Here is a 21,535-nt window from a genome sequence, read left to right as displayed (position 1 = left end):
TGGGGAACGGGCGGGCCAGTCCATAGCATCAATGCCTTCCTCTTGCAGGAACTGCTGACACACTCCAGCCACATGAGGTCTAGCATTGTCTTGCATTAGGAGGAACCCAGGGCCAACCGCACCACCATTTGGACTCACAAGGGGTCTGAGGATCTCATCTCGGTACCTAATGGCAGTCAGGCTACCTCTGGCGAGCACATGGAGGGCTGTGTGGCCCCCCAAAGAAATGCCACCCCACACCATGACTGACCCACCGCCAAACCGGTCATGCTGGAGGATGTTGCAGACAGCAGAATGTTCTCCATGGCGTCTCCAGACTGTCACGTGCTCAGTGTGAACCTGCTTTCATCTGTGAAGAGCACAGGGCGCCAGTGGTGAATTTGCCAATCTTGGTGTTCTCTGGCAAATGCCAAACGTCCTGCACGGTGTTGGGCTGTAAGCACAACCCCCACCTGTGGACGTCGGGCCCTCATACCACCCTCATGGAGTCTGTTTCTGACCGTTTGAGCAGACACATGCACATTTGTGGCCTGCTGGAGGTCATTTTGCAGGGCTCTGGCAGTGCTCCTCCTGCTCTTCCTTGCACAAAGGCGGAGGTAGCGGTCCTGCTGCTGGGTTGTTGCCCTCCTTTTGGCCTCCTCCACGTCTCCTGGTAGCGCCTCCATGCTCTGGACACTACGCTGACAGACACAGCAAACCTTCTTGCCACAGCTCGCATTGATGTGCCATCCTGGATGAGCTGCACTACCTGAGCCACTTGTGTGGGTTGTAGACTCCGTCTCATGCTACCACTAGAGTGAAAGCACCGCCAGCATTCAAAAGTGACCAAAACATCAGCCAGGAAGCATAGGAACTGAGAAGTGGTCTGTGCAGAACCACTCCTTTATTGGGGGTGTCTTGCTAATTGCCTATAATTTCCACCTGTTGTCTATTCCATTTGCACAACAGCATGTGAAATTTATTGTCAATCAGTGTTGCTTCCTAAGTGGAGAGTTTGATTTCACAGAAGTGTGATTGACTTGGAGTTACATTGTGTTGTTTAAGTGTTCCCTTTATTTTTTTGAACAGTATATATTTAAGTGTCAAAAAATTAATTTCTAATTCCTTATACACTGAACAAAAATATAAACGCAACATGCAACAATTTCAAAGATTTTACTGAGTACAGTTCATATAAGGAAATCAGTCAATTAAAATAAATTCATTAGGCCCTAATCTATGGATTTCACTTGACTGGGAATACAGATATGCATCTCTTGTTGAACAAGACTTGTTCACAGATACCTCAACAACAACAAAGTAAGGGCGTGGATCAGAAAACCAGTCCATATCTAGTGTGACCACTACTTGCCTCATGCAGCAGGATACATCTCCTTTGCATAGTGTTGATCAGGCTGTTGATTGTAGCCGGTGGAATGTTGTCCCACTCCTCTTCAATGGCTGTGCGAAGTTGCTGTTAAATTGGCAGGAACTGCAACACGCTGTTGTACCCGTCAACCCAGAGCATCCCAAACATGCGCAATGGGTGACATGTCTGGTGAGTATGCAGGCCAAGGAAAAACTGGGATATCTTCAGCTTTCAAGAATTGTGTACAGATCCTTGCGACACTGGGCCTCAGGATCTCTATAAAATGCAATTGCGTTCGTTGTCCGTAGCTTATGCCTGCCCGTATCCCCACTGCTACCATGGGGCACTATGTTGACATCTTTAACATCAGCAAATCGCTCGCCCACACCATCTGCCCGATACAGTTGAAACCGGGATTAATCTGTAAACACACTTCTCCATCGAAGGTGAGCATTTGCCCACTAAAGTCAGTTATGACACGGAACTGTAGTCAGGTCAAGACCCTGGTGAGGACGACTAGCACACAGATGAGTTTTCCTGAAACAGCTTCAGACAGTTTGTGCCAGAATTCTTCAGTTGTGCAAACCCACAGTTTCATCACGTGTCCAGGTTGCTGGTCTCAGACGATCCCGCAGGTGAAGAAGCCGGACGTGGAGGTCCTGGGCTGGTGTAGTTACATGTGGTCTGTGGTTGTGAGGCCGATTGGACGTACTGCCAAATTCTCTAAAACGACATTGGAGGAGGCTTAAGATAGAGAAATTAACATTAAATTCTCTGGCAACAGTTCTGGTGGACATTCCTGCAGTCAGCACGCCAATGGCACATCTGTGGCATTGTGTTGTGTGACAAAACTGCACATTTTAGAGTGGCCTTTTATTGTCCACAGCACAAGGTGCAGCTGTTCCTGTCAGCTTCTTGATATGCCCCACCTGTCAGGTGGATGGATTATCTTGGCGAAGAACTGCTCACATCCCAGTTACACAAATTTGTACACAAAATGAGAGAAATGTTTTTTTGTTCGAAAGGAAAAATTCTGTTATCTATTTCAGCTTATGAAACCAACACCTTACATGTGTTTATATTTTTGTTCAGTGTATTAAGCATGTTCTTAAAGTGTGTTCTTAAATTGCTGCATAGCCAGGGACACACACCAACATAATTTATAAACAAAGCATGTGTTTAATAGGTCCACCAGATCAGAGTCAGTAGGGATGACTAAGGATGTTCTTTTGTGAATTGGACCATTTTCCTGTCCTGCTAAGCATTCAAAATGTAACAAGTACCTTTGGGTGTCAGGGACAATGTATGGAGTAAAAAGTACATTTTTTTAGGAACGTAGTGAAGCAAAAGTAGTCAAAAATAAATTCTGAAGTACAGATATCCCCCCAAAAACTTAAATTGTACTTTTTTTTTTAACAACAGTATGCTCACTGGCATACTGAAGAAGTGTGCTCTTCAATGATTAATCCCAGTTTCAACTGTACCAGGCAGACAGCGTGTATGACTTGTGGGCGAGCGGTTTGCTGATGTCAACTTTGTGAACAGAGTGCCCCATGATGGGCAGGTACAAGCTACGGACAACAAACACAATTGCATTTTATCGACCAGAATTTGAATGCAGAAATACCTCGACGAGATCCTGAGGCCCATTGTCGTGCTGTTCATCCGCCACCATCACCTCATTTTTCAGTATGATAATGCACAGCTCCATGTCGCAAGGATCTGTACACAATTCCTGGAAGCTGAAAATGTCCCAGTTCTTCCATGGCCTGCATACTCACCAGACATGTCAGCCATTGAGCATGTTTGGGACATGTATGACAGCATGTTCCAGTTCACTCCAATATCCAGAAACTTCGCACAGCCATTGAAGAGGAGTGGGACAACATTCCACAGGCCACATTTAACAGCCTGATCAACTCTATGCGAAGGAGATGTGTCGTGCTGCATGAGGAAAATGGTGGTCACACCAGATACTAGTTGTTTCTGATCCACACCCCCATTATTATTTTTTTTGTATCTGACCAACTGAGGCATGTCTGTGTCCCAGTTATGTGAAATCCATAGATTAGGGCTTAAGGAAATCAGCCAATTGAAAAAAATGCATTATGAACTGTAACTCGGTAAAATCTTTGAAATTGTTGCATCAGTGTAGTTTAGATGGATTGAACACCCAATAACGACATGCAAGTGTACACAAGGCCTTTACAAGCCCAGGAACTGAATCCCCAAAAATATTAACCCTGATTGACATTGGTAACAATTTAATTCATTCAACAATATACAATTCATGTTTATTCTCACCCATCATATGTCATTTTAGACATTTTTTTAAATGTAAAACTTGTTTCTATAGGAAAAACAGACCATGTTAGATTGGCACACATATGTACAAATATTTGAATTGCATGTGCATTAAAATTAGTTAGCCTTAATTGTGAAAAACGTAAGATACTAGAAGACTGCTATGAAAATACATCATGTGGAGACACTACAGGTCATCTATGGGGGAAAATGTGAACAATTTCGGGAGGTTATACTGCCCTGTTCTTGGCGGTGAGGGGCTCTCTAGAGTGTCCAGATCCAGGGAAAAGACCTTGTCCGTCACTTCCACTGTGGCTGCAGTCTCCAGTGTTGCTGCCATCAGCCAGTCTCTGGCGTGCAGGCTCCTCTCATCATGCTGTGAGGGAGAGGGCTCTGGCGCCCCCTGGCGGTGGTCCATGAAGGAGGCCTCTCCAAAAGCCTGCTGAATCTTGTCCAAACGCCTGCGTGCGTCCAGCAGGGCTGGCTCAGTCTCTGTGGGGAGGAGATCGGGGATGTGGGGGAGGAGGAGCAGCTCTTCCTCCTCAGTGTTGGATATGTCCCTGGAGTTAATGGAGGTCAGGAGGCTGCTGTCGTTGCCTGGCAGCTCGGGAAGTGTCTCCTGATCAATACTGAACTGCTCGGGGAACACCTCTTGGTTGACGCTGAACTGGACCACGTCGCTGTTGCTCAGGCTATTGAGGGCCTCCATGTTGGAGGAGTCCCAGGACAGGGTGGACATGAGGGAAGCCTGCTGGGGGGCTGCAGTACTGCACCCATTGGTGGGATCCAGGCTTGAGCTCAGGGAGGGAAAGTTGTGGCCAAGGGAGGCCTCATGTACCTCGCTGAGGGGCATGAGGGACCCGAGGATATTGTCACAGTCAAACGTAGCAGACAGGCAGGCCTTCTGAGCCTCCCCTTCCTCCACCGCCCTTCGCCAGGAACTCTTCACATCCAAAACTGAGATGGAAAAAATTTAAGATTGCTCCTCTGGCCAACAAAAGGCAAAATTCAAGAGAACATTCTGCCTTTCAAAATACATAAAATAAAGGTCCAATACTCACTCAAACTCTCTGGGGTGCGTGGAATCTGCTTCCTGGTGGAGAAAGGGTCTTCGCCAAGAGTATCGAGTAGGTCTCCCAGCTCAAGTCCTTGTAAACTTATGTTGCCAGGGCTGGTGGTCACTGCCTCCGCAAACTAAAAACGCACAAACAGTAAGGAATTGAAAATGCGCCATGCATGCATAGCATGTTAAGCAACATGGTACAGACAATACCAGTCATACGCAGACGAGGGGTTAGATCACTAATTTTCCAATGGTGCCGACCAGAACCCTTATTTATTTAGTTCCGTTCCAGTGTTCCGACCAGCATTATACAGTTCTGAACCGGTTCGAACCCCAAATAAGTAAATGGTTCAAATAGTTATTTTTTACCATTTAAAAATCACGTTTTTACATTTAGCCAATTCATTAACGCTACCAATTAGCGTGGACAGAGCAGCTTGCTATGGAATATGTAAGCTAGTTGTTTACATGCTTGATGGACAGTTAAGTGCAGGCGTGTGATGTGACAGATTTGACAGGTGTGGATAGAGTGAAAGAGGGGTGAACATGGAGGGGGCTTGGCTTGAAGCGCTGAGAATCATGACATGTGAATTGGAATGGTTTAGGCCATTATCAGCATCCTAACTTCCCTGAATTATATATTCTCCTCTGTTCCCAAAACCAGTTCCAACCCCTGATGCAGGTAAGGATTGTCTGCTCCGTATCTGTCCGTTGCGATTTCACTCAACTCGCCCCGGTCATCAGAGAGCAGGTATTCTATAGGGAGAGCTAGCGACGGTCAGAGCACAGCTCAGGACTGACCAGGTATCTGCCTCCCATCAACCCCCCCGTATGGAAACTGTACCTGATTTGCTAAGTTGTCAAACTCAGAGTGAAGGATCTGAGCCTTTTTCTTCACTGCAGACACACGAGGAGTCTTCATTACACTGGCCTATAAGGAAACAGAACGGTCACATAGGTGATTAAACATGTACATAAATTAGGGACATATTGGTATTCAAGGGTGACTAAAAGGCCAAAAGCCTTTAAATCTTAAAAAGCAGATTTATAAACATTGAATTAGCTAAAACAAAGCCGTAAAAAAATATATATATATTTTTTAAAGCCAATTAGGATGCTTGTTGCACATCACCTACCGGCAGGGGGCTTGGTGAGGGCGCTTTGGCAGGGACAGCCGGAGGAGATTCACAAAGTGCAGGGAGGGGAGTCAGTGGGAAAATGTCCACACTAGGAAGGGATGCAATCGTCTCAACAGCTGGATGGCAGAGGCTGTTTATAAAAATTTAAAAAAGACCTGTTAAAGACATTCTGTAGATCAAATGATGTTGGAGATATGGTTAGAAAAAACAAGACTGGATAACGGTTGTCTGCTCCGTATCTGTCCGTTGCGATTTCATTCAACTCGCCCCGGTCATCAGAGAGCAGGTATGCTATAGGGAGGGCTTGTGACGGACAGAGCACAGCTCAGGACTGACCAGGTATCTGCCTCCCAACAACAGAGGAATCAGAATACTAGTTTCCTATTAGCAATGAATGCAAGGCAAGCAGAGTATTAACATACCTTTTGAGGGTATAATCCATTGTGGTGACGGTCTCCATTGGAACAGAGTCAGTCGCCACAGGCTTCTCCTCAGGAAATTCTAAGTTATGAAACCACCACAAGGTACCACTAGTTAAAATATTCAGTTAAACAATAAACGCAACTTAGAAGTGGAAATGTTTTGTTTTGCTTTACTCACCGGGTAGCTTGGCCGGATACTGAGAGAAGATGCTGGACTTGAAGCTGGCGTCGGTGGCCGGCTCAAAGGACAGAGGAGCCATGGGGAACAGAAAGTCCAGGGCCTAAAGGGAGAGAGAGAGAGAGAGTACAGCCCTCAGTCAGATTTGAATAGCCCTGGCCTAGGGAGTAGGGGCTGTTGCTGGACAAAGCCATTTTAATACATCCATGTCACAAACCAGAAAAGGCACTTACAGGATCCTCGTTGAGGAACGAGGTCAGCGGCGTGCATTTCAAACAGTCCGCCCACTTCCGGTCCCACTCCGCCTCCAACTTTCTGATGAGGCTCTTCACCTCAGGAATGTCTTCCTTTGAAATCCTCTTCCTGGAATGACAAAGACAGTGGGATGCAGTGACGCCAGAGATAACAGAGCCTGACAGTTTAAAATAGCTATTACTACTGTCCAAGACAGATTTAAATTGCTGCCGTCTTGTGTTAAAAGACAACGAATTAAAAACATGTTAAATGCTGCTATGCAATTCAAACAGTAATACATAAACTGGGTAGCAGTTCCCCAACAAGCAAGCCTCTGCGGTAGCAGTTTGTAGCCCACCTCATGACTCGGAGATCCTCCATGGCGCGGGCCATCTGTAGGTTCCTCTCCTGCAGGTGCAAAGGGTGGAGCTGGGCGATGGGGGTGTGTCCTGCCACCCGGGTCCTTTCCTCCCATAGGAGGACCAGAGCCTGGTGGAGCAGCTCCAGCATGCGGAGGATGTTCAGCTGGCCTGCCTCGTAAACACTGCCCACACTCGACTGGCGAACACACAGAACTTACATAGTGATAAACACTAGAGCAGTACCCAGAGCACTCAGAAAGTTCCACTTATTTGTAGCATTTCCAGTACTAGCATACCTGATTCAATCAGTTAACTAATCACCATTCATTAGTTTCATGGGTTGTGCTAGCTCTGGAACATATCAAATATGTGGAACAGCTGGGGTTACTTTAGAGGTTTGGGAAACATTGCACTGACATATGGGCTAGGTTCCAAATGCACCATCACCCGCTAAGCTAAAAAGGCATTTATGCGCATCTCACCAGGTGGGATAACTGCTCTATCCGCTCTAGCAGAACCCGGGGGATTTTGAGGGCAAGGTCCGTCCCGTCCAGGGTGTACTGGTCCACATCTCCCCTGATGACACTCTCCACCACCCGCCGCTCCTCCTCCAGGGTGGACAGCACTCCGTCCATGGACGACCACAAGGAGCGCACCTGGGGTGTGTTCAGAGGTGAAATGGTCAGACTATTGCAGATAGAAATGTTATGAATGTCCATTTCTAATAATGTTATACAAACTATAAGTCATTTATAAAATGAAGGAAAACCTTCTGAATCTTGTCAGCTTGAGGGGTTCCCTCCTGTTCAACTTTCTTGTGACGCCTGCGCAACGGAAATAAATTAATTTTACCAGCTGCCATTGATTATTAGCACTTCGTGTATAATGTTTGATACAAAAAAAATTTTTACATCTCAACTACAGCCCCCCCCAAAAAATACTTCAAAACGGGTAGATGGCGACTCATACATACTTGTGCAAATCATCATACTTTGCATCTTCAGCCCTCCAATCTCTCAAAGACTTCACTTGAGACCTACAAGAGAGAACAGATGTAGAATGGCAAAACAAGGCACATTTGAAAAGAACCAACAGTTTACTGGCAAAGGCAAGACATTCACCTCAGGGCACACAAACTCCAAACCTCTTTGACCACCTGTTTTAAAAGGGTGGCTTGATGATTACCTGCTCATCATTTGCACCTGTGCTAATTAGCCAGAATCACGACACATCTAACCAATGACATTCTTTTAACATTTATTTTTTATCCAACCGAATCGGTCTCAACAAAAATTTGACACCTTTCTAGGCATTGTAAACATCCAGAAAAAAAATCAGTGTATCTACAAACACATCCAATGCATGTGGTTTCTGTAGTTGCCATGACTTACTGGGCCCGTCTCTGGTACTCCTGCAGCATCCAGTCCTGTTCCACAGCTCCTCTCAGGAATCTGGTCTTGACCAGCTGAAACCGCTTCAGCGCCATTTCCACAGAAGAGGCAGGGGCTGCCGCTGCCTCTGGGACCCACGTGCCATCTAACACACATTGGCTGCGTTCACACAGGCAGCCCAATTCTAATATCTTTTTTCACTAAATCGGTCTTTGACCAACCACAGACCTTTTCATATCAGTTCTCTTTTTTCCAGAGCTCATCTGATATCAGAATTGGGCAGACTGAACATACCCACTAGCTAGGTTTCCATCCAATTGTTGACAAAGTGATTATTGTAAAATATGCCAATTTTCCCACCAGTGATGTTTCCATCAAAAGTACTTCTTGTGGATACAAAAATAAAAAAAATATGTGCGTGATGACGTAGTGCACATAAAATAACTGCAGTTAAATCCCCATGTACCAAAAAATAATCCAAGTTAAATTGGTTTGCGTCACATTTAACTCTACTGATGGTTTTGTCACAAAACAAAATGTGCGTTATAAAGCGAATATGCCCACTGTTAATGGCACGTGCGCTCTAACCAATAGCTTGCAGATACAATGCATGTATAGTCTACATGAGAGTATTATGGACAAAAGAGCAAGATTACTGAATTTGTCAAACAGCAGCCAAGCATCAATCACCATGTCACCAGAATCAGACCCTGGATATTTATTGGAAAGGAGCATCAAGCTCATCACCTTGCACTTTCACCACCCTGTGAAGCTCATCATTTATTTCATCTGTAGCCTAATAAACTGCATGTCTTCCCGAGTCGTAGTGGGAGGACCACACAGCATGTCATCGCGTGACTCCAAGTTTACCTCAATATAATCGTTATTATACCAATATTTGTGCATAAAAGCATTTCCACCGCTATTTCTCACATAATGTTATAGACACAAACACCCCACCTTCTCTAGCATATTTTGTTTTGTCGACATTTGGAGAGTTACCCAACAAATTAGCTGTTTCCATCAGGCCTGTCGTGACACTTTACCTGACATGTACTTCATGCGCATAAAAAGTTTGTCTGGGAACCTGTTTTTTGACAAACAACTCCAGACAAACAGTTGCAATTCACAGGGAGATGAAAAGCTATGGAGTCTGCCTTTTTATTTGACCTTTATTTAACTAGGCAAGTCAGTTAAGAACAAATTCTTAATTTCAATGACGGCCTAGGAACAGTGGGTTCACTGCCTTGTTCAGGGGCAGAATGACAGATTTTTATCTTGCAACCTTTCGGTTACTGACCCAAAGGGCTAACCACTAGGCTACCTGCCGCCCTACGTTTAGACAGGCAGCCCAATTCTACCATTTTTCTTTTCATTAATTGGCCTCTGAAAAAGATAGCCGTGAAAAGCTCTGATTGGTCAAAATCTGCTTGTGTGAAAACAGCATCACAAGTCCAAACCTTGGGCTAGTCAGTGTAAATGTGATAACCCCATGACAAAGCAAAAACAGGTTATTGTGTGTAGCTTGAGGGGGGAAAACGATTTAATCCATTTTAGAATACGGCAATAACGTAACAAAATGTGGAAAAGTCAAGGTCTGAACACTTTCCGAATGCACTGTATAGGTCTTACTACCTGTTGAAAATGTCTTCATCTCATGCAACATGACATGATTGGCTAGATGGAGCATAAGGTTGACGAACTTGGGTCCACCAGGCGAGAGGAATAGTGACGCCACCACTTTGGGAACTGTGCTCCCCTGCTCATCCTGAAAGCACAGATCAAGTTCAAACACATTAGACCTATTGACCAGACAGTATCCGTCTGCTGCAAGAAGCAGATCAAATCATGTACATCTGAAAGAAGACATGTCAAATCCTTACCATTAGATCTCGCAGCCAAGCACAGGTCATCTTACGGAATTCCGCATCTGCTTTGTGGTCCAACACCGGCCAGCAATGTCTGCATACAAGACCAAGCATTTTACATGATTGCAAAAAAAAATGACAAATGTGTGAAGAGAAACAAGCCGGGAATGGGACCATCATACCTGTATGCATCGTGGAAGCGTGCAGGGTTGAGTTTTTCTAACAGGAAATGGGTAACTATGTAGAATGCGTCCTTGTTTGGTTTGTCAAACATATTGCTGTTGGTGAGAAAAACTGGTGTCAACAGGCTTTTGACTGACCTGAGAGAATGGAGTCGTTCTACCTCTGCCTATTATTTTATTTATTGTCATGACATCGCCAATTTGTCTCACTGGATTGAAGCAGGGTTGCAAGACTGATGTTGATACTGTCAACGCTAACTGTTAACGTTAGCTGTTACCACAACAGTCAGTACTTACGGTCCAAGAATGATGTGTTTGACATTGGCTTTGCTGGCTCCTGATGATGCTGCGACTTCGGGTTGAAATCCAAGACCCACAAGAGACCACCACAGATATTTGCCGTTCGTTCTCTGAAGAGTCGACATTCTTCCAGCAAGCTGACAGTTTTGAGATCTAAAAGTTAACTGCTAGCTAGCAGAAGACTGAAACATACGCTGCAACTAAATTAGTGGTAGCCAACTAAATTGTCTAGCTAGCTAACGTTAGTTGGGCAGAAAGCGAACATAGCTAGCGATAGTAACTAACGTTACCGTCGTCGAATTTCAACAAATGATACAAATACAATTGACGTAATTAAATTAAAGCATGTACACCATACATATGTAGTTACTCGACATTACGAATGCCAACTTCGATTAATGTCTTCTTCAAACCGCCAAATATTTCAAGAAGAAAAGAATTAGCCGGATGCTGATATTCATACTTCCTGTGTTGCGCATAATGTTGTCCCCTGCAGATCTCGGATTGATCCTTCGCTGCTAGTCGATTCAACAATAATAACCACATTTGAATTGTCATATCTTGAATTGATAATCACGACTGGTAAAATGTATATTATTGAATTGGAATTAGACTAGTTCAACTGGGGGACTGGGATATATTTTAAACGTCTAGCTGTCTAGATTAATTCATTAATTCACGTTTTGTTTGTATGTAGCATTGCTGCCGGGGTGTGTCTGTGAGTGATCGGTGAAATGGCTGAGCAGGGAGTTCTCCTGGACCAGGGCCAGTTCTGCTGCTCTATCTGCCTGGATTTACTGAAAGAGCCGGTCACTATCAACTGTGGACACAGTTACTGTAGCAACTGTATTGAGGACTCCTGGGATAAGGATGATCCAACGGGTGTCTACAGCTGTCCCCAGTGTAGACAGACCTTCTCTCCAAGGCCTGCTCTGATGAAGAATAGCCTGCTAGCCATGGTGGTCGGGAACATGAAGAAGACAGGGCTCCAGGCTACTTCTCCTGCTCTGTGCTTTGCTGGACCTGGAGATGTGGAATGTGATTTCTGCAATGGGAGAAAACAGAAAGCTCTCAAGTCATGTCTGGTGTGTCTAGCCTCTTACTGCGAGACTCATCTCCAGCCTCACTATAATGTAGCTCCATTGATGAGGCACAAGCTGGTCAAAGCCACAACACAATTACAGGACAATATCTGCTCTCATCATGACAAACTGATGGAGATTTTCTGCCGGACCGATCAGCAGTGTATTTGTTATCTGTGTACCATGGATGAACATAAAGGCCATGATACAGTCTCAATCACTGCAGAAAAGACTGAGAAACAGGTGAGAATCAGAGCTAATCTTAGTTATTGTGTTCAAAAAAACATCACATGTAGATAGGCATATGAGACAGATTTGCATTATGTCAAATCGCATCAATGCCATGTAGCTCAATAAAGTGTTTTTTTTGTGCACAGAAGCAGATAGGGACGAGTCAGCAGAAGGTCAACCAGAGAGTCCAGGAGAGGGAGAAAGAGTTGAAGGAACTGCAACAGGCTGTGGAGTCTCTCAGCGTGAGTATTGACCAGAGGAGATTAACCATGTCATCTTTGCTGCAGTCGTGTTGGGCAGATCATATGATCCCAAACCGCCTGGAGAAGCGTTTGATATCTCAGGAACCACAATGATATGATATAACAATCTTCTGAGGCTCCAAGTCAGAGAAAGAGAATAGACTTTTTAACATGAAGCCATCGCTTGTCTACATTTGTGTTTTAACAGCGCTCTGCACAGGCAGCTGTGGAAGAAAGTGAGAGGATCTTTACAGAGTTGATTGACTCCATTGAGAGAAGGCGCTCGGAGATGAAAGAGCTGATCGTAGCCCAGGAGAATTCAGCTGTGAGTCAAGCTGAAGCCCTCATGGAGCGTTTGGAGCAGGAGATCACTGAGCTTAAGAGGAGAGAGATTGAGCTGGAGAAGCTGACACACACAGAGGATCACATCCATTTCCTGGAGGTAGCTTCACTGAGTGACCATCCGTCTGTTATTGCAAAAGGAACTCGTTATTCTGGGGTGGGTTTACCAAAGCCTTTGTAGCTAGCTAAAGTAGTGAGTAGTATGTTATTTATATAGCTAGCGGACTTAGACTTATGTCTCTCGTAAATTACAAAGTGCTTCATTTTAGGAATTTGTTAGTTCACACACAGAAGTTTGACTGTCAAACATCCATACAAATAAATTCTCTCTCTGCAGAGTTATCAGTCTCTCGCCAGTCCCAGTGTATTTTCAGACTTGCCCACCATCGATGTCCGTCCTCTTCAGTACTTTGAGGATGTGAGTGAGGCTGTGTCTAACCTGAGAGAGAAACTGGAGGGCATCTTGAAGAGAGAATGGTGCAGAATCTCCACCAGAGGTAGGTTAGAAAGTAGAGTTCCATCTGCATACTTTGATGACATTGGAGTTCTAGCCTACACTGCATTATACTGTCTAATCGTAACACTCTTTCACTGTGCGTGAATGTGCATTTCAGTGAATCTAGTGGATGTTCTACACCCACCCGAGCCCAAGACCAGAGCCGACTTCTTACAATGTGAGTCCAATTGCTAACAGTTGTATTTTCAATGATACTCACCACAAACCCTGAGATACAAGTAAAGAGGGGGACTCGTATCATATCTTAATTTCTCTTCCCTCAGATTCATGTCGGCTCACCCTGGACCCAAACACGTTATACAGACAACTCTTTCTGTCTGAGCGGAACAGAAAGGTGAAACTGAAGCGCAAAGGCTACTCCTACTCCAGTCGTCCAGACAGATTCACTCAATTGTGTCAGGTGCTGTGCAGGGAAGGTCTGTCTGGGCGCTGTTACTGGGAGGTGGAGTGGAGTGGGTGGAAGATTTATGCAGGCGTTTCGTATAAAGACATCAGCCGATCTGGGCCTGCGGATGATTGTCAATTTGGACACAATGACAAGTCCTGGAGTTTAGAGTGCTGTAGTAATGGTTACTTTTTCCGACATAATAATGTAAAGACTGAAGTGGCACGCCCTCAGTCCTCTAGAGTAGGAGTGTACCTGGATCACCAGGCGGGCACTCTGTCCTTCTACAGTGTCTCTGACACAATGACCCTCCTCCACAGTGTCCAGACCACATTCACTCAGCCCCTCTATCCTGGGTTCTGGCTTCATTGCTTTAAGACCACAGCTGAGTTATGTGAGTTAGACTAGAAACCTATGTCAGTGATGTATTACCCTACTATTCTGTGAGTTGTTTATCTGATATAAAACTTTCCTTCTATGAATCTCAGAGGATTGACTCTCACAGATTGAGCTCTCTGTAGTCAGAATTTGAGGTTATTTTCCCCAAATTGTAGGAAGTTTAAAATGAAGTAGTCAAGTTAATCTAATGTTCGTGTTCGTCAGACAATCCATATCACTAGTGAGATTTTACTTCTGACAGTATGTAGTAGGGCAGGCAATACATTGTTTTCAGAATGATCTCTGAACTTGACATGTCTGTGTGTTATTGCGTATTCTATGTCAGCAATTTTTATGTAGGCTACTGTGCATATGTTGCAGTCAGCGTTTTTTTTTTGCTGGTATATTCCATTTGTATTTGTCCTAGAACTCATGTTGCATCATGTTACAGGTCCCCTCGAGGTCCATATAATACCAATAGTTTTTCAATCAACTGAAGTAAGCCTTATTTACAGTGTTCTCTCAATATTGACCATGCTGAAGCAAATGCAAACTGATAAATAAACTGCGTATTTGTTGAACGTCTGATTAGTGAACGACTTCTTTCACATTCAGAGCCTCCTAATGCTCTCGTGGCAATCAGTCTTTGGTGTCATATTTACATTTGAGTCATTTAGCAGATTATATTATCCAGAGCGATTTACAGTAGTGAGTGCATACATGTTCCCCTGTGGGAATCAAACCCATAACGCTGAGGTTGCAAGCGTCATGCTCTACCAACTGAGCCACACAGGGCCATCCAGTGTAATATGCCTTCCAGGGTTCCCACTCAAGCAGCATGAATAATCTGTTTTGAAATACCCTTAACCAAGTGAGTTAATAAGTACAATGGAAATTAATTGAATGCAATAGTATATATTTAATTCAGTATTGTTACTTGTTAGATTAACATTTTAAGGTGTTCCAAAAGCCTTTGTTGATGGCCGAGAACATCCTGACTTTGATGGAGGGTTTGTGTTTCTTCTCCTCGGGTTGAGAAGTGGAGAGACAACTCTCTTGAAGTGGAGCCATGACAGCCTTTGGCTCTATGCGGGGTGCTAGAGGCCGAAGGGGAAAGTTGTCAGGTACTTCAGTAGGACTACATAGATTTGATGTTTTATAAATGTTGGTTCTCACATGTTGCTAATGTTGTGGTACTGGAAAGTATCTAAAAGTAATACAATTATTGATGAGCAGGCTTAAGTATACAACGCTCCTCTTCACAGGGAACCTTAATCTGGTCCTGGGCTTCCTCCTTTTTCTTGCTCCGTTTGGGGCTCTAATTGTTTGAAAATAAAATGTAAATTAATCACAAATGGAATTCTTAAAAAGCCATAACGTTTTCATAACAGCAATTCACAGGGTTGTTCATTGGAAAGTAGACAAGTATAAAGTAATACCATTGATACGTTTTCATACTGTGTAGCAAAATAACATACTGTCGGCCTATGTATAAATACCTAATACAACAATACTCAGTAATGAAATTTAAACCAGGACCATTTCTGGTGGACTTTGAGGTTGATTCTGAACATGTCCATCTTTGGGAGGAATCTGAACCTCCCTTTGCCTTGTTTCACAGCCTGAGGAGAACTGGAACCACACTGGGCCTGCTCCTCAGAAAGGAATCCATCATTTCAGAGGCTTCAGAACCTATATTAATTGTAGTTGTTAAATGGTCTTCTGGCATAGCTGGCAGATTCCTTTCACTGGCCAGATTCATTTCACTGGCCAAATTACTTGAAAGCTCAGGTGTGCAAGCAGACATTTGTGCAGATAGACTTTGCTAATAACTTTAGTGGCTTCTGACTTCAATTCAACACTGGAGAATTTCTCAATGGTTGTCATTACAGGAGATCCAAGCTTTTTCTCAGAAGGTGAAAGTATGAGGATGTTTTGACTCACCAAGCTGCCAGAGGATACAGTCTCTTTCAGAGATTTTTTCTCTGCTATGGAGTCTTCCAGAAGACCACCAACACTATCGTTTGAAGCGAAAAAAAAGATGGACTTTGTGCGATTTCTCGAAGCGCATCCGTTGTTCCTTACTCTCCTTCCTGGCATTTTCTGGAGTTGACCATAACAGCCATGACCTCTCCTGTCAACAGTGCAAGAGAAGCCTCAATGTCCACATTCTCCTTAGATGGATTGGTTTTGGCTTGAGGCGCAGCCTGTCCAGTGACTCCAAACCTCTGCAGCTTGGCACAGATAACAGACACCAGCTTCTGGGCGGCCTGCATGGCATATCGCCTGCCAGTGTCACACAACACTGGTCTTGATTTACCTGAGCTGGAAGAGGAGATGATCAGTGAATGTCAGAGTTCACCTGACTCACGACGTCTCTGACCACAGATCTGGTCAATCCAGGTGAGCCAGAAGAGCAGGATTGATCACCCAGCGCTTGGAGAATTGTGGCCTCTGTGATCCCAGAGGGCATTCAGAGGATCTGTCAGTCGAGCATCTCCTCCATGTGCCCTCTGCAACGACGTCTGGGAACTTCAAAACAAACACAAGAATTGATCAGTCTTGGCTAATGTTTACATATTGATCTCTACAAATCAATAATTTAAATTCACCTAAATCACAATAATTGTAATATTTAGTTCTCTAAAGATGTGGCTTTTCATTCTTAGAAGTGTCATATGCTGTGTAATGTGTGAAAAAGTTCGCTTGAGTTCAGTATGTATACGGTGCTAAGATCAGTCAGGTCAGGCACACAGTTGAAGTGTGGTTGGTGAACATACCTTGTGGAAGAACGTGGAGTGGGTGTGTGTGAGCTGTAATAAAGTCTGCCGCTCGTCCTCAATTCTCTGTTGTGGTAACTGTGTTCGCGGATCAATTCTTGACCCATTGACTACACATGGACTTTCCACTGCCAGGCCTCTTAGGTAGACCTTCATTAAATTTCACCACATGTTCCTGGATGCTCGCACTCTGATCCAGTCAGCGAGGGAGAGGCGCTAGCTTCTTTAGCGGCATCAAGCTCTAATATTTGTGCAAGGGTCAGGATGAGGATTTCTTCCGCTATATGGGAAACTGTTTTCGCCCTATTCCCGTAATATTTTGGTTTCAATACAAAAAAAGAACATGATATTTATTTTTGAGAGGCTGTGGTGTCAAGTGCTTAGTTAGTCAATATGATAAACTTCATGTCCAACTTTCTATCAAATAATCACACATCAAATGTTGACAGATAAACTTACAGGATTTCTCATGCCCTCCTGAATCACCTTCCACTTCCTGATAAAGACACAAGTTAACATGTTCAGTTGTTTTGTAGTGGTCCAGACAAGGTTGTTGTATATAGAATGGACGCTATTGATAGATTTTGAGCATACCTATCAGTGAGATTCCTCATGAAATTGATGATGATTGGGAAGCAGACGTCCTCTTGGGTAAAGTAGACTCTTCCGTAGTTCCTTCCTCCTGTAAGAGTTGAATTACTGCCGCTCTGTTTTGGTATTTATCTGGATACTGAGCTCTGGGTGAACAGAATGCCACTGAGGGACCTAAAGGACAAAAATACATATGAGCTGTTTTGTTTTTAAAAGAATGAATCTGAACAATAAAGGGCATACTAACCAAACAGTACATGTACTGGGAAAAGCAATAATTTAATATAGACAAATCTCTAACCTGCTTCAGAAGTGTTCTTGGAACTTGATTTCCTCTTCGTCTTCAAGGAAACAGATTTCAGGTCCCACATTAATTATTATGCCTCATGTGTTGCACCAAGTCAAGGCAGCCCATTATTTAGCCAGTACATAGGCAGATAGTAATTAAACCTAGCAAGGAACCCAAATAACCAGAGGGCCAATCTTACCTTCCTCTCATTCTTCAGCTGAACTCTTCTTTCTTCACCTTCTCCTATACAGTGTTCATCAAGAGTAAGTAAGTAAGAGTTTTTTTTATATGCATGAAGCTGTCGAAAGACATAGGCCTGCCTCCTTTCGTCTGACATTGAATCAAGTTTGTAAAATGAAACAAGATAGCATAAAACTGAGCAACAAAAAAAAGAATGACCAAAGGACCAATCCTACCTTGACAGACTTGTCCTTCTCCTTTAGTTGAGTATCTCTTCCTTCACCTCATCCTTCATCCCTTTCTCCTGATGACTATCTTATAATTCATGTTATAAGCAACTTTTGTTGTTATAATCATCATAGCCTACAGTATATATACAGTGTTCATGAAAACTAAGCTTTACATTTTTTTTTATATATTTAAATCTGTAGACATTTTATAAACTTTTTGTTGAAAAGACTATAACACAATGCTGTCAAAATAGACCTAGAGTGCAGCACATAGCTCAAAATCTGTAAGTTCTTATACTATGGTCATATTTTTTTGAATCTACAATAAATTATAATGTGGGTACTTAGCATAGGCTAGGCGATTCCATGGCAAGACTAGTCAACTAAATGCACAGTTCAGTCATAGTCTAAGTAAACTTAAAATCGCTGTATATAGTTGTTTTCAGGGGTAGAAATTAGGTTCTCTGAGCAAAGTACAATAGGTGTCAACTATGATTTGCATTAGACAGAGAAATCAAAGAACTTTGTGAAATTATGCTGTATTCAAGACAACTGGGAACTTAGAACTCGGAAATCTCCGACATCCGACTTCAGTGCATTCAAGGGCTTGTAACTAAGCATTTCACGCTAAGGTCTACACCTGTTGTATTCGGCACATGTGACAAATACAATTTGATTTGATTTGATTTGACAACTGGCACTCTGGAAAAAAACAAGTTCTGACTGGGCAAAATATTTTTTGTATGGTCATCCATGTTGGAATTCCAAGTCAGAAACTGGGTTCATCCTCTGGGATCTAGACTTGACAGTTCATGCAGCTTTTGTTTTCTGATAATGGAGTTCTGATCATGGAATTCTGAACACGTCCTGCGTCTACATTTACATTGAAATGTGTCTACCATGTCCACATTGTGTCCGTTCCCGCACTATATTCAAATGTCAGTATGGGTTCTAAAAATGGTGGAGTAGGTCAAATATGATAACACAACAACAACAACTGATGGCAGTAGCTAACTACTGTAGCTAAGTAGCCAACTAACCTCTGTAGCTAGCTAGCAAGCAACGCTAAAGGGAATGCACATGAGCTAGCATAACTCTAGCCCCAAAAAAAAAGAAATCGAAATATTAGCTAGCTGGCTAGAATTTAAGAGGCTGGAAAACACATTCCCCACACGCAAGGAACGTATTTCCTCCAACTTTATAATGAAAAGTACTGATGACGTCACCCACTGTATGCACTGGTTTGGACCCTGGTTGGGGCGAGGAGATGTCCCTGGTTCGGGTCCTGGTTGGTGCGAGGAGAGGTCCCTGGTTCGGGCCCTGGTTGGGGCGATAAGAGGTCCCTGGTTCGGCCCTGGTTGGGGCGAGGAGAGGTCCCTGGTTGGGGCGAGATGTCCCTGGTTTGGGCCCTGGTTGGGGCGAGGACAGGGCCCTGGTTGGGGAGAGGAGAGGTCCCTGGTCCGGGCCCTGGTTGGGGCGAGGAGAGGTCCCTTGTTCGGGCCCTGGTTGGGGCGAGGAGAGGTCCCTGGTTCGGGCCCTGGTTGGGGCAAGGAGAGAACCTGGTTCGGGCGAGGACAGGGCCCTGGTTGGGGCGAGGACAGGGCCCTGGTTGGGGCGAGGACAGGGCCCTAGTTCGGGCCCTGGTTAGGGTGAGGGGAGTGCCCTGGTTGGGGCGAGGAGAAGTCCCTATTTCAAGCCCTGGTTGGGGCGAGGATAGGGCCCTGGTTGGGGCGAGGACCCTTGTTCAAGCCATGGTTCAGGCCCTGGTTGGGGCGAGGACAGGGCCCTGGTTGGTGCGAGGACCCTGGTTCAAGCCCTGGTTCAGGCCCTGGTTGGGGCGAAGACAGGGACCTGGTTGGGGCAAGGACGGGGCCCTGGTTGGGGCGAGGAGCGGGCCCTGGGCCGGGGCGAGGACAGGGGCGAGAAGCGTGCCCTGGGCCGGGGCAAGGACAGGGGCGAGGAGCGGGCTCTGGTTGGGGCGAGGAGCGGTCCCTGGTGCGGGCCCTGGTTGGGGTGAGGAGCGGTCCCTGGTGCGGGCCCTGGTTGGGGAGAGGACAGGGCTGTGGTTCGGGCCCTGGTTGAGTGGAGGGCCTTGGTTCGGGCCCTGGTTGGGGCGAGGGGATGGCCCTGGTGCGGGCCCTGGTTGGGGAGAGGTGAGGGCCCTGGTAAGGGCGAGGATAGGGATGGAAGCTGTTCTACTTATTATTCTCTCCCTCTCAGACAGCATCTATTCTCAACCTGACCCCTACTGACCTGGAGGAGTGTGAGCAGTCTGTCTCTGTCTCTGACCCTGAGCATCTGAAGACACTGCTGCAGCATCATAGACATCCTGGGCAGCTTAAAGAAGGTAAGGATCCCTCAAGTGATCAACTTGAACTTCCCCTCTGTGGTAAATGCTTGTGGGGGATTCTCCTGAAAGAGAACAGCTTTAGTAAGCCGGTTGGATTCTCTCTCTTTTCCAGATGTTCTCTTCTACAACTCTGATACCATCCTGTCCACGTTGTCCCTCCTCGTTCCCTCATTGGAATCTTAACCAACCCAGAGAGGTGGAGGAAAAGGCAGAATGAAGACGGAGTGAGTCAATTGGAGGTGTACCTGTGGATGTATTTCAAGGCCTACCTTCAAACTCAGTGCCTCTTTGCTTGACATCATGGGAAAATCAAAATAAATCAGCCAAAACCTCAGGGGAAAAAATGGTAGACCTCCACAAGTCTGGTTGATCCTTGGGAGCAATTTCCAAACGCCTGAAGGTACCACGTTCATCTGTACAAACAATAGTACGCAAGTATAAACACCATGGGACCACGCAGCTGTCATACCGCTCAGGAAGGAGACGCGTTCTGTCTCCTAGAGATGAACGTACTTTGGTGCGAAAAGTGCAAATCAATCCCAGAACAACAGCATAGGACCTTGTGAAGATGCTGGAGGAAACAGGTACGAAAGTATCTATATCCACAGTAAAACGAGTCCTATATCGACATAACCTGAAAGGCCGTTCAGCAAGGAGGAAGCCACTGCTCCAAAACCACCATAAAAAAGCCAGACTACGGTTTGCAACTGCACATGGGGACAAAGATTGTACTTTTTGGAGAAATATCCTCTGGTCTGATGAAACAAAAATAAAACTGTTTGGCCATAATGACCATCGTTACGTTTGAAGGGAAAAGGGGCAGTCTTGCAAGCCGAAGAACACCATCCCAACCATGAAGCACGGGGGCGGCAGCATCATGTTGTGGGGGTGCTTTGCTGCAGGCGGGACTGGTGCACTTCACAAAATAGATGGCATCATGAGGGGTGGAAGTTATGTGGATATATTGAAGCAACATTTCAAGACATCAGTCAGGAAGTTAAAGCTTGGTCACAAATGGGTCTTCCAAATAGACAATGACCACAAGCATACTTCCAAAGTTGTGGCAAAATCTCTTAAGGACAACAAAGTCAAGGTATTGGAGTGGCCATCACAAAGCCCTGACCTCAATCCAAAATAAAATTTGTGG

The 21,535-nt window shown here is 44.8% G+C and overlaps 2 protein-coding genes, 1 long non-coding RNA gene and 2 other non-coding genes across 7 annotated transcripts; 1 reads left to right on the top strand and 4 right to left on the bottom strand.

Annotated features, from left to right (window-relative positions):
* Positions 1–3,595: 3,595 nt before the first annotated feature.
* fa29a (FAM29A) lies at positions 3,596–11,203 on the bottom strand. Its single transcript, NM_001173683.1, is given in 16 exon segments — positions 3,596–4,609; positions 4,714–4,846; positions 5,560–5,646; positions 5,852–5,984; positions 6,277–6,355; positions 6,455–6,557; positions 6,688–6,817; positions 7,047–7,246; positions 7,533–7,706; positions 7,820–7,874; positions 8,024–8,086; positions 8,442–8,586; positions 10,077–10,209; positions 10,325–10,403; positions 10,492–10,587; positions 10,789–11,203. Coding segments are annotated over 16 exon segments (2,508 nt in total). The 5' UTR covers positions 10,917–11,203; the 3' UTR covers positions 3,596–3,839.
* Positions 5,403–5,533, bottom strand: LOC123743883 (small Cajal body-specific RNA 8). The gene has a single exon (XR_006770735.1).
* On the bottom strand, positions 6,077–6,207 carry LOC123743882 (small Cajal body-specific RNA 8). The gene has a single exon (XR_006770734.1).
* A 50-nt stretch (positions 11,204–11,253) lies between the features above and the next one.
* Positions 11,254–14,549, top strand: LOC106608645 (tripartite motif-containing protein 16). 3 transcript variants are annotated; one of them, XM_014206723.2, is made up of 7 exons: positions 11,254–11,380; positions 11,489–12,116; positions 12,251–12,346; positions 12,555–12,845; positions 13,026–13,185; positions 13,303–13,362; positions 13,469–14,549. In XM_014206723.2, exons 2-7 carry the CDS (start codon positions 11,526–11,528, stop codon positions 13,996–13,998), a joined length of 1,728 nt encoding a protein of 575 aa, XP_014062198.1. In that variant the 5' UTR covers positions 11,254–11,380; positions 11,489–11,525; the 3' UTR covers positions 13,999–14,549. The 3 variants fall into 3 exon arrangements, with proteins under 3 accessions (XP_014062198.1, XP_014062197.1, XP_014062199.1); XM_014206722.2 differs by having other exon boundaries at positions 11,269–11,373; XM_014206724.2 differs by having other exon boundaries at positions 11,280–12,116; positions 12,555–12,788.
* Positions 14,550–14,568: 19 nt separating this feature from the next.
* On the bottom strand, positions 14,569–15,930 carry LOC123743739 (uncharacterized). The gene is made up of 3 exons (XR_006770572.1): positions 15,913–15,930; positions 15,189–15,286; positions 14,569–15,065 (listed from the first exon to the last, which is right to left on the bottom strand). It is a non-coding gene; the product is annotated as an uncharacterized lncRNA (long non-coding RNA).
* Between the last annotated feature and the right edge of the window lie 5,605 nt (positions 15,931–21,535).

Source organism: Salmo salar, chromosome ssa07 (assembly GCF_905237065.1).
Source record: "Salmo salar chromosome ssa07, Ssal_v3.1, whole genome shotgun sequence".
Classification (NCBI taxonomy): domain Eukaryota; kingdom Metazoa; phylum Chordata; class Actinopteri; order Salmoniformes; family Salmonidae; genus Salmo; species Salmo salar.
The sequence above is the reverse complement of the archived record's forward strand: the minus strand, read 5'-3'. Positions and strand labels throughout refer to the sequence as shown.

Coding starts and splice junctions, on each gene's coding strand:
- LOC106608645 (XM_014206723.2), top strand. CDS start 11,526: ATGGCTGAGCAGGGAGTTCTCCTGGACCAGGGCCAGTTCTGCTGCTCT. Junction 12,347..12,554: donor AGGCTGTGGAGTCTCTCAGC/GTGAGTATTGAC, acceptor GTGTTTTAACAG/CGCTCTGCACAGGCAGCTGT. Junction 12,846..13,025: donor AAGGAACTCGTTATTCTGGG/GTGGGTTTACCA, acceptor CTCTCTCTGCAG/AGTTATCAGTCTCTCGCCAG.